The 15841-nt window shown below is 43.8% G+C and overlaps 1 protein-coding gene across 2 annotated transcripts in view; it reads right to left on the bottom strand.

Annotated features, from left to right (window-relative positions):
* Window positions 1-15841, bottom strand: part of CFAP99 (cilia and flagella associated protein 99) — a 158776-nt gene that overhangs the window by 126502 nt on the left and 16433 nt on the right. For both annotated transcript variants that reach the window (XM_089691512.1, XM_089691513.1), the window contains 2 exons: window positions 9427-9571; window positions 5970-6064 (listed from right to left, as the gene is read on the bottom strand). In XM_089691512.1, coding sequence (XP_089547638.1) covers window positions 5970-6064; window positions 9427-9571 — 240 coding nt within the window. The remainder of the gene's footprint in view (window positions 1-5969; window positions 6065-9426; window positions 9572-15841) is intronic.

Here is a 15841-nt window from a genome sequence, read left to right as displayed (position 1 = left end):
CCTGTATTAATTTATATTGTAATTGTACTGTCTGCCCTTATGTTGTAAAGAGCTGTGTAAACTGTCTGCGCTATATAAATCCTGTATAATAAAAATAATAATGTATATGTATGTGCAATAGACTCCCTCAAGAGTTGGTTCTGGCCAGCTCAGTGGATTGCTTTAAAAAAGTCCTGGATTCTTTCTTGGATACACAGAATATAACTGGATACTAACATTTATAGGTAAAGTTGATCCAGGGAATATCAGATTGCCTCTCGGGGGATCAGGAAGGAATTTTTTCCCAGCTGGAGCAAATTGGATCATGCTTTGCTGGTTTTTTTGCCTTCCTCTGGAACAACTGTGGGTGTAGGATTATAACTTTTTTTTTTTTTAATGGTTGAACTGGATGGACTTTTGTCTTTTTTTCAGACAGACTATGTAAATTAGAAGACACCAATGTAAAAATTGCAAATACAAAAAGTTGCCATGTTTTAGCCTACACTGTTTAAGTCAGGTTAAGCCGTCTAGGTGAAAGGCATCAACTTTTTGTATTTGCAATTTTTACACTGTGGTCTTCTAATAAATGCAAGGTTTTAAACAGCAACAACGGTCGTGTGGATCCTTTTCTACCATATACTGTACCTAAGCTTCTTTGTGTACAGTATGAAAAAAATGCTGTTACCAATAAAATTAATACAACTTCCCTCATAGGTCTGCAGACAGACCATGAGCATATCCATTTTTTATCGGAACCAGAATATGGATTGGCCTGTATCATGGATACCAAATATGGCTTACTAGTCCTTATCTTCCCAATTTTAGGCTCCGATCACACCACGCAGGTCTGATGGAACATGCATGAATTTCCACGTGCTATGTGTAGGGCAGTCCAGTCATTTCAATGGGCTGCTCTACACACAAGAAACTTGCAAAAGAAGTCCTTGCCTCTTTTGCAAAATTGCGCTGCAGAAAAATGTACAGAAGAATGAAAGGCATCACCATGCATTTGCTAAAGGGAAGCATGTTTCTGTGAATGTACCCTAAAGTTAAAGTATCATCTGCTTATATTTTGCTTTCCCTGGCTCCTTCTTTCCAATCTGATCAACATGTTTAATAAACTATTAAATAAAACCTGTTTTCATTGCATACTTTATTTTAGACCCAAAGATGACATCAGTGAGCCTCTGTGGTTCTCTATGCAATGCAGGCAGAATATAATTGGTGGGAGGGGCTGGCAGGAAGCTGTACATAGCTTGCTGAAAACAGAAAGCTGTAGTCATGGCCACATGTGATGCTGTGCCTAATTTCATTGTAGGCTGCCTCAGCATTATGGTTGCCCTCAAGGGGCTGGCTGTATCTGTAAAACTATGTATCTACTGAGATACATTGGAGTACTAAGGAGTATATGGTGTACAAAGTGCAGAATTCAGGCGTGTGCCATGTAAACAGCACAGGGTTTGGGGGGGGGGGGTACATACAGGAGTGTAGGGTTCAGGAGTACACTATGTACAGAGTGCAGGGTTCAGGAGTACGCGAAGTGTAGAGTTTAGGAGTATGCTATGTACAGAGTGCAGAGTTCAGGAGTATACTACATACACAGTGTAGAGTTCAGGAGTACACTACGTACAGAGTGCAGGGTTCAGGAGTACGCGTAGTCCAGAGTTTAGGAGTATGCTATGTAAAGAGTGCAGAGTTCAGGAGTAAACTAAATACAGAGTGCAGAGTTCAGGAGTACACTACGCACAGAGTGCAGAGTTCAGGAGTACACTACATACAGAGTGCAGAGTTCAGGAGTACACTACGCACAGAGTGCAGAGTTCAGGAGTACACTACATACAGAGTGCAGAGTTCAGGAGTACACTACACACAGAGTGCAGAGTTCAGGAGTACACTACGCACAGAGTGCAGAGTTCAGGAGTACATTACGCACAGAGTGCAGAGTTCAGGAGTACACTACATACAGAGTGCAGAGTTCAGGAGTACACTACGCACAGAGTGCAGAGTTCAGGAGTACACTACACACAGAGTGCAGAGTTCAGGAGTACACTACGCACAGAGTGCAGAGTTCAGGAGTACACTACACACAGAGTGCAGAGTTCAGGAGTACACTACATACAGAGTGCAGAGTTCAGGAGTACACTACATACAGAGTGCAGAGTTCAGGAGTACACTACATACAGAGTGCAGAGTTCAGGAGTACACTACATACAGAGTGCAGAGTTCAGGAGTACACTACGCACAGAGTGCAGAGTTCAGGAGTACACTACGCACAGAGTGCAGAGTTCAGGAGTACACTACGCACAGAGTGCAGAGTTCAGGAGTACACTACGCACAGAGTGCAGAGTTCAGGAGTACACTACATACAGAGTGCAGAGTTCAGGAGTACACTACGCACAGAGTGCAGAGTTCAGGAGTACACTACGCACAGAGTGCAGAGTTCAGGAGTACACTACGCACAGAGTGCAGAGTTCAGGAGTACACTACGCACAGAGTGCAGAGTTCAGGAGTACACTACGCACAGAGTGCAGAGTTCAGGAGTACACTACGCACAGAGTGCAGAGTTCAGGAGTACACTACGCACAGAGTGCAGAGTTCAGGAGTACACTACGCACAGAGTGCAGAGTTCAGGAGTACACTACGCACAGAGTGCAGAGTTCAGGAGTACACTACGCACAGAGTGCAGAGTTCAGGAGTACACTACATACAGAGTGCAGAGTTCAGGAGTACACTACATACAGAGTGCAGAGTTCAGGAGTACACTACACACAGATGGCAGAGTTCAGGAGTACACTACGCACAGAGTGCAGAGTTCAGGAGTACATTACGCACAGAGTGCAGAGTTCAGGAGTACACTACATACAGAGTGCAGAGTTCAGGAGTACACTACATACAGAGTGCAGAGTTCAGGAGTACACTACGCACAGAGTGCAGAGTTCAGGAGTACACTACGCACAGAGTGCAGAGTTCAGGAGTACATTACGCACAGAGTGCAGAGTTCAGGAGTACACTACATACAGAGTGCAGAGTTCAGGAGTACACTACATACAGAGTGCAGAGTTCAGGAGTACACTACATACAGAGTGCAGAGTTCAGGAGTACACTACGCACAGAGTGCAGAGTTCAGGAGTACACTACATACAGAGTGCAGAGTTCAGGAGTACACTACGCACAGAGTGCAGAGTTCAGGAGTACACTACGCACAGAGTGCAGAGTTCAGGAGTACACTACGCACAGAGTGCAGAGTTCAGGAGTACACTACGCACAGAGTGCAGAGTTCAGGAGTACACTACGCACAGAGTGCAGAGTTCAGGAGTACACTACGCACAGAGTGCAGAGTTCAGGAGTACACTACGCACAGAGTGCAGAGTTCAGGAATACACTATGCACAGAGTACAGAGTTCAGGTGGGTACAATGTGTACAGAGTGCAGGGTTTAGGGGTGTGATGTGTACAGTGTGCAAGCCCAACAACACCACCCCCCCCCCCCCAAAGCTTCCTCGCATTTCTACTTTCCTACCTGGCCCAGCTGGTACCTCCCTGTGTAGGCGGCTCTAGTACCAGTGTATTTGGCTCTAGTACCTCCCTATGTAGGTGTCTCTACACCCCGTGTATTTGGCTATAGAACCTCCTTGTGTAAGCAGCTCTGCCTCGCCTTGCAGGGAGATTGTTCTCTCTCTCAGATTCTGGAGATCTGTCTCCGCCATTACCTGCCATGAGTGCAAACAAGGGTCTGTTATATCTGGGAGTTGCTGAGAGCAAAGCTGTCCCTTGTGAACACAGAAGGCTTCTGTGGAGGGAGTGGAGGGTGAGAGCCGGAGGTGGTGGAATGGAGTTCCGCCATGTTCCAGATGCAAAACTAGGTGTGAGGGCCACATGATGAGACCTAGTGGGCCAGATTCGGCCTGCAAGCCTTGTGTTCGACATATGTGGCATACATGATTGGAAGAACTGAAATTCAATGAACAAAAGTGGAGAGCCATGGAGGGTAAGGTTGGAGTACAGTTCTAATCTCTAGTATTTCCCTGAAAATATACAGTCAAAATTAGTAGAAATACTCTGGTAGATTTTCTTCCTGTGTGTCCCAGTTGGGGGGGATTTCCTTCACTTCCTGTTCTAATGACTAAGGTCACCAACACAGGAAGTGAGAAGAAATAACTCCAACACTGACACAGATGGAACCAAAATAGTTTTTTTTTAGTAGAGAAGGTAAAGCTAGAAACCCTGTCTGTCTGATTGTTGTCTGGGTCTCCTTTATTTTCCTGTGGTAAATCGCTCCAGAATGAGATTCAGACAAAATGAAAAGAAAAAAAACTGACAAAGATTGTACCATTCTCCCACTCTATTAATGCAGAATTAAATTCTAAAAATAAAAAATTGCTAGGAGGTAGGGATTTTTGGCAAACAATGCATGCAGGGTCTCTTCTGCCAAAAAACTTCTTCCTCTCCCCCTAGCAATTTTTTCATTTTCTATGTACACCAGCTTTTCTCAACCTTTTTATTCCCAAGGAGATGACTAAACGTTCTGTCAATGCATAAATCAAGGAGATGCCTAAACAAAGTTGGCTCTGTCCTCCTGGAGAGAAAAACAGGTGAAGGCATTGTCAGGGATATCTCTGCTAAACACCTGGAAGTGTTAAACTTACACACTACTTATTGTCAGGTGTGAACTAGATTTAAAGCGTAGCTCCACCCAAAAGGGGAAGTTCCGCTTTAAGCCTTTGTCCCCCGCTCCCCATTAAGGATTGGCACCTTTGGGTACCCGAATTTGACAGATACTCGCTCCCACTTCCGCTGGACACGGACGTTGTCCTCCTACCCTCCCTCCCCGTAGTCTTGTGGGACACGTAACAGGTCCGAGAAGACTACGATGCCATTCACAAAGCCCAGCACTTCTCGTGCATGCGCAGTGGGCACCCGACTGTGAAGCCGCAAGATGTCACAGCCGGGTGTCCACACTGAAGATGATGGCGCCAGGGAGAGAAGACGGCCGGTGAAACCAGCGATTGTGAGGACACCGCTTGACTGAGGGGCAGGAAAGTGCTGTATTTTAAAAGTCAGCAGCTACAGTTTTTGTAGCTGCAGACTTTTATTTTTTTTTCCAGGTGGAACTCCACTTTAAACTGAGAAAAATAGAGGCAGTGCCTACCATGCAGCGTGTTCATTTATTTGAAAAAAAAAAACGAAAAAATTGGATGAAAGTGGTTGTAAACCCTTACGTATAGCCAGTATAGTGACATCCATTCAAAGTGCTGAATTTAAAAGCTTGTAGAGCTGTCAAAAAAGGGGGCAGAGAGATGAGGTTACACCCTGCAAAACTCAGTGAGGAGAGCTGATTGGAAGGAATAGACCCCCCCCCCTTTATACAGCTCACAGGAACAGAGCTGAGGCTGTCAATCTGCTGGAGATCCCTCCCCTGTCACCATCTTTTAGTGTCAGGAAAACCTGTCAGAAGTGATTCATACTGAAGGCAGAAGAACAAAGCAACAGATAAAAATTATTATTATTTCAGGTAATTATATAGCGCCATCAATTTACGCAGCACTTTGCATGTGTATTATACATTCACATCAGTCCCTGCCCTCAAGGAGCTTGCAATATAAGTTTCCCAATTAACATTCATACATTGACATACTAGGGCCAATTTAGACAGGAGACAATTCCCCTACCAGTATGTCTTTGGAGTGTGGGAGGAAACCAGAGCACCCGGAGGAAACACACGCAGGCAAAGGGAGAACATGCAAACTCTGAGCAGGTAGTGCCATGGTTGGGATTTGAAGCAATGACTCCAGTGCTGCCAGGTTGAAAACTAACCACTTAGTGACACAGTGCTGTTAATTCAGACAAGTACACACTATATGCTTTGTTCATATTTCATGTCTGAGGTTTACAATCACTTTAAAATATTTTGGAAAAAATCTAAATCAATTGACCTAAATATTCAATCATGAACATATTTCTGAATATTTTACATTAAAATGAAAAACTTACCTTGCCCATCTTGGGAACATCTTGGCTCCTAATGATTCTACTGAAGAGCTGAATGCCAAATTCTTCTAGTTTAAACGTGGTGATGTAACAGAACACTGTGGAAGTAAAAGCATTTTATGACAACATAAAAACAATATACTATCTCAGGCAAGGAGTGGAAATCTTGAAACTTTGGTCTGACTTAGAAAAACCTCTCTGAATGGGATTTGGATAAACCTCATGGGCGGTCCTGCCTTTGCATGAGACTAGTGCACAATTAATGCCCCCCTCCCCCCCCCCTAGTGGTCTAAATAAGTAATGCACCAAGTTAAAATGAGTTCCAGATCAGGCTTAGACATGAGCGAATATCTGCTTTGTCATCACTTCCCCGGATCTGTTTCTGCTGCCATAGGGTTTGGATTTACCAATCTGCTATTTTCTTTATTCTACTTTTTCCTTTGCTCCCAATTATACCACCCCCATTAAAGTTGTATTAAACCCTCATTTTTTTAGCACAACACAATGAGCGCAGTAAATTAAACATTTCCCAGTAAGATTCTTATCCCAGCACTTAAAATTCACAACTTTGAATGCTGCTGACTCCTGCTCTCTAACCCCTGGTTCACATGTGTGCGGGTGGTGCCGCTGCGGATCCGCACAAAAATCCGTGCAGCAGCAACCGCCCACACAGAGGAATGCGGACCTGCGGGCGGGTGCCATTAATTCTAATGGCACACCACCCCCACTAGAAATCGCAACTGTACTGGGAACCTCGGTTCCCGTGCAGCCTGCATTTTACGAAGAAGTGCAGGGATTTCTTTCCTGCATGTCCAGGGGCATGGGAGATCATTCAAATGAATGGGCTCTCATGCCTGTGCAAAACGCGGCCCACAGGAATGCGGAGATGTGAACCTAGCCTAAGTACAGCTTCCCTAAACATTTGGTGTTTACAGGAAAATGTTAACAGTTGACAAGGTAGTCTGGAGTAAGTTGGTTAGCTTTGAGAAAGAAGGGGGAGGAAGATCCACTTTTCTCCCCCCTTACCTAGGCTATGGGGTTGTGTGTTCCTATTGATGCACACAGTGCAGGGAGAGACAACTCTAGTCTCTGCATGCAAAAGTGGCTCCATAGGATTCTGTAAGAGAAAGGAGCCACCCTGAAAAAGGAAACCTGGGGCAGCAGCACGGGTGGACTGACAACTCATGGGGCCCCCGGGCAATTGGGGATCATGGGGCCCCTGTGTCCTTGCCCAAACTCAAAAATGCCTATGAAAAAGGTACCAGGGGCATCTCATGGGGCCCCCTACTGACCCCGGGCCCTCGGGCAGTGCCCAAGTTTCCAAATGGTCAGTCCACCCCTGGGCAGCAGTCATATCACCAGCTTAAATAGGAACACAGGAAAGGTTGAAAAATAAGTAAGCTGCATACTCAGTATGCTGCTGAAAGCACTTAAAAACTGAGAGCTTAATATCACTTTAAGGCCTCCTGCTGTATTTATCCCACCACATATGTGCATCAATCAGGGTATCCAGGGAGAACATCCCATGGGTTCAGCATGCACCACTGCTTATTCTAGTATTGTACAGTTATCAGAACAGTCTAGGCTTTTAGCATACAATGAAACATACTGTATATATATATAACACATTTCAGTAACTAGCTTCAGTTAGAAATAAACAGCTGAGTGCATAGAAAAAAAAATTTATACCCAGTTTATGGGTGTTCAAAAAGGAACCATGTTTAAAGTTGCTTGATAGGAGACCCTCACCAGGATTATCTTGGAAATACTCAGGGCTAAAAAACATATAAAAACTTAAGAAACGTAATTTAAAGGATGAGTTCACCTTTTTTTTACCTGCAAAAAAAAAAATGCGTATTTATTATTTTTTGTAAAAAGGTGAACTTATCCTTTAACCCCTTGACACCGATCGCACACAAATATGCGGCCTCTCGGCGTCTGGGCCTTGACGACGAGCGGCTACATATTTGAGCGCAATTAAAAAATACATATGTGCTGAAAGCACGTGTCCTGCGCACTCCCAGCACATATGTCCGCTACTCCTGGAAAGGTCCCAATTTCCCCTTTCGATTGGGACCTTTTCTGATCATGTGACCGCTGTGATGGCAAATCACAGCGGTCACATGACCCTAAAACCCCGCCCCACCTCCTGAAATTCTTTCACACTGGTGCGCTTAAAAATGCGGTATGCATTTTGCAAATATGCATATGGTATTTTTGACACGTTTTCAATGTATTTTTGGTGCATTTTATGGATTCTTGACTCCCAGCATGCACCTGTGAAACTTGGACATATAACTAAAAAAATGCACTAAAAATGAGCCATGGCTGCATTTCCTATATAAATCAATGAGAAGTGCATTTTTGGCCCAAAGATGCAGCATTCAGGTCTTTTCAAAACATAGCACAAATGCAGTGCAGCAATGTGAACAGTTACATGGGATTTAAAGGGGAACTGATTTTCCTGTGCTTTTGTTGCGCTGGAAAGGTGTGTTTTAGGGCCAGTTCACACCAGAACGCGGTGCCAGAAACCCACGTTCCGTGCACGTTTCCCACATTGTGTTCAATCCACACTGCCTTTGCGATTGTGATACGTTCCTGTGTGATTCATGGTGTGAATCAGCCCTTAGCGCAGCAAAAGCGCACCAGTGTGAAAGGGACCCAACCATAAACAGAGCTGCGCTCTTGCCTGGGATTCTGAAAAACATGCCCTGTTAGTGACCGCCGAGGACTGGAACTGGGAAACACTGTGGTTATTAATAATACAGGCTAGTTATGGACATGGTGGCTGGGTAGGGAATATTCTCACTAATAAATCTAGCCATAAACCCATAGATGTTGGCCTGGGAACCAAACAAATGACATCTAACAAATTCCTTTGTCCATGCTAAGAAGCACTCTGTGTCTGTGTGTTTACGCAAGTCTCAGTGTACCTGCATACAACCGCATCCTGTCATTTTCTTATATTGGAAGCCCTACAAAGTAGCTGTGGCTCCCTTCGAAAATTTCTGGTCTCATTTGCATGGGTGTACTACGGCACATACCTGTGCAGGGGCCATGTTTATCCATCACAAAGATGCACAGGTGTGTCACTGATGTGTTTTGGGACTCAGTGACTGCATTAACACAGCTTCTGCTCCCAATATGTCTGTACATGTGGGGTTTCATTGCCCCGAATGCAGACAGTCTGTGCTCAGGGCCATGGAGCCACACAGATCTCAATTTTGGAGCTGAGGCTGTAGTATGCCTGTGTGAACAAGGCCTTGCACAGGTTCTGTATGTTCTTGCATGCCATTTAACCCACTTGCCGCTGATTGCATGAGCCCTAAAAATCTCTCTTTTCTTTACAACATTCAGCCCTGTATTTACATAGGGACAACTTTAGTTTTGTGTGATTCTGGGTTTTCTCTAGTCTGTTGCACTGGTTTAATACAGTAGATATTGTAATAGCGACACGTACCAAGATACAAAGAGTGCTCTGACTTTAAAGAATTCTTCCCATCTCTGGCATAGAAAGCGTCAACAACGATGTCCAACAGATCTCTGTACTGTACACATCCAGAGAGCACTTCAAGAACAAACTCTTCTTCGGTGTCATTAAGTTCCTAAAAGAAATGATGTGATAATATTATGGTCAGTGACTAAAAGTGATTCTGTTGCTATTTTTTTATGCTGCAAAAGAAGATATTTTTTATTCCAGTGAACTATGCTTTCTTGAAGAGAGGGGTTTACGTTCAAATTGGGCCCTGTAAGGAAATGTATCTTTTTAACTGGCATCCATTTTGTATAATGCCTCAATTTCTAGATGTGTAAACAGTTAGTTTTGGTTTGGAGTTTTGCTTGTAACTTCTCTCTCGTTTCCTGAGAATAGTTTCTATTTCACTGTAAATGGATTCACCTTATATGGTATCCCTCAGCCATTTGTAGTTTCTGTTCTTCACGCAACTATCCTGATAAGAGTAGAATGTTTAATTGGTCATCCTGAATTAAGCAACGCCTATTGAGTTCTCTATAACAGTTCTTGTCTTGCATTAAACTTTCAGAGATACAGCTTTTACACTTCGGTGTCTGGAGCTTTATTTCTCCTGGATCCAGAGGTAAAAATAATCGAGGACAAGTTTGGGCTACAAACAGAAACTGATCCTATCTATTTTGGTGTCAGAAGTGGGATCAATGCCTACCAAACCTTGAGGCCCTCGCTAGTTTCCTCTCCTGCTCTGGATTTAGCAAATTACAATGTTGATTTACATGTGTACGCTCGTGACAGTTGTAAAACTACAGTGGCTGTGGTCACTCAGGATCATAGAGGACACATGAGACCAGTATCCTAAGTAGTGCCAAGTCCAGTACAGGGCATGCTAGCATGTCTGAGAGCCCTGGACGTCTGTGCCATCCGGTGGAGGACGCAATGAGTGTGAATCTGGGACAAAAAACTATCCTTCTCACTGCCCATCATGTACTGCATGTCCTTAAGAATTTTACTACACAGCACAAAGGGCAAGTGGTTGTGAAGTGATTATGACATCAACTGCTAATTTGGAAGTGAAATATGCAGGTTTTAACTCAGGTCCCTTAGCTTTGCTAAATTGTTTGTTAGGGATAAAGGGTGAAACTGATAATCCCCCTGGGTAACATGACTGTGTTCAGGTAATACATGAGGATACCACTCCCAGATTAGACAGGTAGCAAAAAGGGTTGACATTAGACGCAAATGGTCTAATGTCAAAAGGGAGGTATAATAGGACTTCCACGTCACAGTGCACAATTCTATGGCATAGGACATCGGGGTTGGTAGGTAGTGAGAGATGAAATAAAGAATAGATTCTTTGCAAAGGAAGTCATCCCTCAATGGGGATGTCCAGTAAGTATAGACTCGGGCATAGGACCAGCATTTACCTCAAAGGTTACACAACAGGTAGCCAAACTGACGAGCATTGACTGGAAGTTCCACATACCCTACCACCCACAGAGTTCTGCTCAGGTAGAATGGGCAAATAGGACCCTGAAGGAAAAATTAAGGAAGGCAACAGGTGAGACATTTAAAAGATGGCAGGTGTACCTGCCAGCTGTTCTGACTGAGATGAGGATGACACCTAATAATGTCACTAAACTTTCCCCTTTTAAAATTTTTATGCGCAAGCCATTCCCCACACCCTGGACAAGAGACCCTTTGGTAGTTATGCCAGGTGATTTAGAATTATTCCAGGAAAGATATGTCCAGGAATTGATTAGGGTGTTGAATGGTGTATACAGTGATGTCTCTCGTTTCCTTTTTCCACAGATGATCCAACCCACCCATACAAGCCAAGAGATCGGGTAGTGGTTAAGGAACTTCATAGACACAAGACCATAGATCCACCATACGGGGAACCCACCATAGTGACAGCTGTGATGAGAACTGCTGTTCTGACTGCTGATTCCAACGACTGGATACATGTTTCTAGAGTAAAGAGGATCCCGGAACCACCAAAGAACCAGGAGCAACAGACGAAACAAGAAAAGGAGACAGACCTATCAACGCCCTCCAATCTTCAGGATGCTGCTTCATCTAGAGGTGGCTTGGAAGAACTTTTTTTAGTAACACAAATACAGAGAGTTCAGGGAATAAGTGCTGACACTGTAACAATTAGTGCTTTGCCTAACAGCTGTTTTTCTTCAAGATAGGTATAGCCCAGGGTAAGGGCCCTCTGACCAACATTCCTAAGCCTCCACGTAAAGTGTTAAGTAATATTGCTAAGAGAAAGAAAAAAAAAGTAAGACAAAAAAATCCTGAATTGTCTAGGTTAACTTGTAAGGAATATGTGATAACATTACACATTCACACAGGTGTACTGATCTGTATATGTGTGCAAAGGGCCGTCTACCCACACGGGAGGCGAGGGTGTTCTCTGCAGGCAGCCTGTTCAAATCAATGACAGGATGGCGGCTGACCAAATCTCCCAGCGTATCCCCGAGTATACATGTGTGCGGGATCAATGCATCCATCAGAACACAGAATGCTAATGTTATAGAAAATTGATGTCTTTATACCAGGGATGTCAAGGACAACAAAACTGCCACTTAAGACGCAGAAAATCTTTTTCTTTTTTAAATATATTCTGCTGTCATATTTCTGAATCTTAAAATGTGCAAATATCTAGAAATACATGCAATAAAAATGCGTTTAGGTATTGCTAGATTTGTAAAAAAAAATAAAAATAAATTATTTTAACCACTTCAGTACTAGGCACTTTTACCCCCTTCCTGCCCAAACCAATTTTCAGTTTTCAGCACTGTCACACTTTGAATGACAATTACACGGTCATGCAACACTATACCCATGTGAAATGTTTATCATTTTTTTTGAGACAGACAGCTTTCTTTTGGTGATATTTAATCACCACTGGTCTTTTTTGATTTTGAAATGAAACAATGCAGGACATTTTGAAAAAAAAAAAAAGGTTTTCTTAGCTTCTGTTACAAAATTTTGCAAATAAGTAATTTTTCTTCTTCAATGATGTGGGCTGATGAGGCTGCACTGATAGGCATTGGTGAGGCTACACTGATGTGCAGTAATGAAGCTGCACTAATGGGGCGGTAATGATGGGCATTGATAAGCTGCGCTGATGGGCACTGATGGGAACTTACTGGCCCTGATGGGGCTGCACTGATAATCAGGGCACTGTTGATCAGTGTCTTGATTCTGCTTATCAGTATAAATCATGTACTGACAGCCATGCCGGTTATAGGCTTTCCTTTCCTCACACAGACACAGCGTGTGAGGAAAGGTCTGTTTACATGTGATCTGCTGTGATTGAACACAGCTGATCACATGGTAAAGGGACATTGTGATTGGCCCTTTGCCCCAATCTGTGATTAGCTGCGTCAAAAGGACACAACAGTCACACAGCGCGCCCCTGGGGCGTGCAGGGGACGGGGTTCTGGGAGGTTGTCCATGGATGCCTTCGAAGAACAGGACAATTGCACTGTAGCCATCTTTTGGCTGTAGCGTGTCTGGCAAGTGGTTAATCTCTATCATGTATCTCAGGGCAATTATAACATATGCAGTACATCTCTGAAATACATGATGTATATTCCTCCATGGTAATTATATAATTACATAGTTGGTAAGGCTGAAAAAAATAAACAGGTGCATTCAGTTCAACATATGTCTGTGTAACTTTTATTCTCTAATAATTCTATAGAAGTACCTATAATCAATAAATAAATAACTAAAATTCCCATAGCCCTGTATATTATTCTTCCTGAGGAAGATATCTAAAAGTTTTTTTAAAGTTGATGACACTTTCAGCTAGGACCACTTCCTGGGGGAGGTATTGGGTTGAACGAAAAAAGTGACTCCATTCCCCCATCCAATACATGCAATGTGGATGGGGGAATCACTCCCGTTGGGGTATTGTATTCTGACAGCGGGGAGACTGTCAGTTCTGTGAGTTCTCTTTTGGGACCTTAAGGCGCCTTTCATATGTTCCGATCAGGTCCGCTTGGACGGACGGTCCATTTATCTCTATGAACTGGCAGATGTAAACGGACTCGCCTATCTCTGATCCGGTCCTCTAAAACCAAACAGAAGGGGATTCATTCTCCTCTGTGTAGGTGGATAGGATCAGAGGGCAGTCGGTGGTAAACGGACAGTCAGTCTTTTTGCACCAGCTGCCCATAGTGCAGAGTGGGATCTGTCCGTGTCCACTCTGTATAAACTGAGTGCACATAGACCTGTCATCCATCCGCTCTGCTCAGCAGGAGATCAGCGGACAGATCTACTGCTGATCAAAACAGAGTTAGCCCCGTGTGAAAACAGTAAACAGTTTATTACAGTTAGGGCCCACGGTGCAGTTCCTGTGCAATTCCCTTGCAGTTCCATTTCAGCCCCTTCATTTTGAATAGGCTGAGATTGCGCTGATCCGCACCAACTCTTGGAAACGCACTGCAACCGTGTTTTGCAACCGCATTTGGGGGGTTGTTAACTTTGCACCGATACCTGCTGCAATGGCAGTGCAATTAGAGCGCTGAGTGGGAAACTGGCACGGAATGAGGGTCCCTCATACCGCGTTTTACTGTGAACGGGATCTTACTGAAGTAATTTTGATATAACAAAACACGTTTAACAGAGCAAACAAGACAAGTTCATGGTTAGGGTTTACATACACATACAGGAATATCAAAGCTTGGCAATGGGTGGCAGTGCTCAGTAAAATTCCATACGCAGTCCTTTGCCAGCCTGTACAGAGTTCCATTGCAAAGGGTTTCTTTTCTTTAGTATACTATATGTGTTGAAAAGCATTTTGCACATCAGTGGGCATCAGTGTTCCCAAGAAGGACCCTTCGGCTTTAGTAAATTAGGCCCCTAGTGTGTCTACTGGCACACATCATATTTTGGCTGCTCAGGCCGGATGCTCCATGTGTCCACGTTTCACTTTTAGCCTCACATTAGAAAGAAATGACAGCACGCTGTAATTAGCTGACATACATCACCATGGGCCCAGTACCTGACAAAGTGCTGATGAAGTGGATTAAACATCTGTCATTACACAAAGAAATACTCCGAGTTCCTCAGACGGAGGGTGATTCAGATGTTCGTCAGGATTTCAATTATATCTCAGGATTTTCTGGTGACAGATTTATGGTTCCAAATTATATCTATTTGACATTATAATATCTGATCTTCAACTCCCAAATTCTCTGTAAGTGAGACTAGAGCTCAGGCTTCAAGTGCACAATTAAATGACTCATTACAAATGTCATTCTAAAGCTGGCAGACAGTCAAGAACTACTGGAAAGGGAAGATGAGCTCCCGCTCTCCCTCTTCTCCCTCTCTATACTGTTCTCTTCCTTTTCTCTCTCTCATGCTTTTTCTCTCTACCGTAAAATGGTTCTAACATCTAAAAGTTCTAAACATTCATTCATATTTTGCATTAAGGTAAAAAACACCCACTATATATATATATATATATATATATATATATATCTTTCCTAGCCCCCCTTATCCCTGAACACTTACCTGGCTCCTGTCACCACTCTGGCGCTGTTGCTGGCTCCAGCAGCACTCTCCTCTTGTTCTGCTTTCAAAGGAGAAATTGAGAGCAGTAGAGCCATAGGCTCCTGCTGCTGTCAGCCAAGCTCCTGTGAGGAGGGATCATGGGCATGGCCTACCAGCGCTGTGTGTGTCTATGGACGCACACAGCCTGGCTTGGTAGTGTGTGTGCACAGGTACCTCCATACATGGCTGCTGTTAGAAACCATGGGGCACCTTACAGCCAACCTGACAGTGCAAGTGAGTTAGGGACCTTAGATTGTAAACTCCTTGAGTGCAGGGACTGATGTGAATATACAATATGTAAAGTGCTGCATAAACTGACAGTGCTATATAAATACCTATAATAAAATAACTAAATACATGTGCATATCCCTTCGCTGTCACACATTCCTCTCTCAATCGCTCTATAGAACTCACCTTCGGCCTAGACCAGGGGTCTCCAAACTATAGCCCTCCAGGTGTTGAGGAACTGCGAGTCCCATGAGGCCTTGCAAGACTCTGACAGCCACAGGCAAGAATCCCAGAGGCAGAGGGATGATGGGACTTGTAGTACTCCAACAGCTGGATGGCCATAGTTTGGAGACCCCTGGACAATATAAATGGTCAGTATGTAGTGACATTATTCCCAGTGTTGCAGGCATCAAAATACAGCTTGGTCCCAGGATAAGCTTCAAATGCCTATCTGAATAAGCCCCATCATAGAGTAGGATATGGCACTATAAAATCTAGAGCAGCACATAATTTGAACTACCAGAGGCTACAACGGTTCCAAACCAGAATGGCCGTCTGAAGCTCAGCAGTCCACACCTTGGATATCTTTGGTAGGGAGTCAAATGCC

Source organism: Staurois parvus, unplaced genomic scaffold, assembly GCF_062004578.1.
Source record: "Staurois parvus isolate SC_StPar_1 unplaced genomic scaffold, SC_StPar_1.0 ptg000564l, whole genome shotgun sequence".
Classification (NCBI taxonomy): Eukaryota; Metazoa; Chordata; class Amphibia; order Anura; family Ranidae; genus Staurois; species Staurois parvus.
This window is presented reverse-complemented; position numbering and strand designations above follow the sequence as displayed.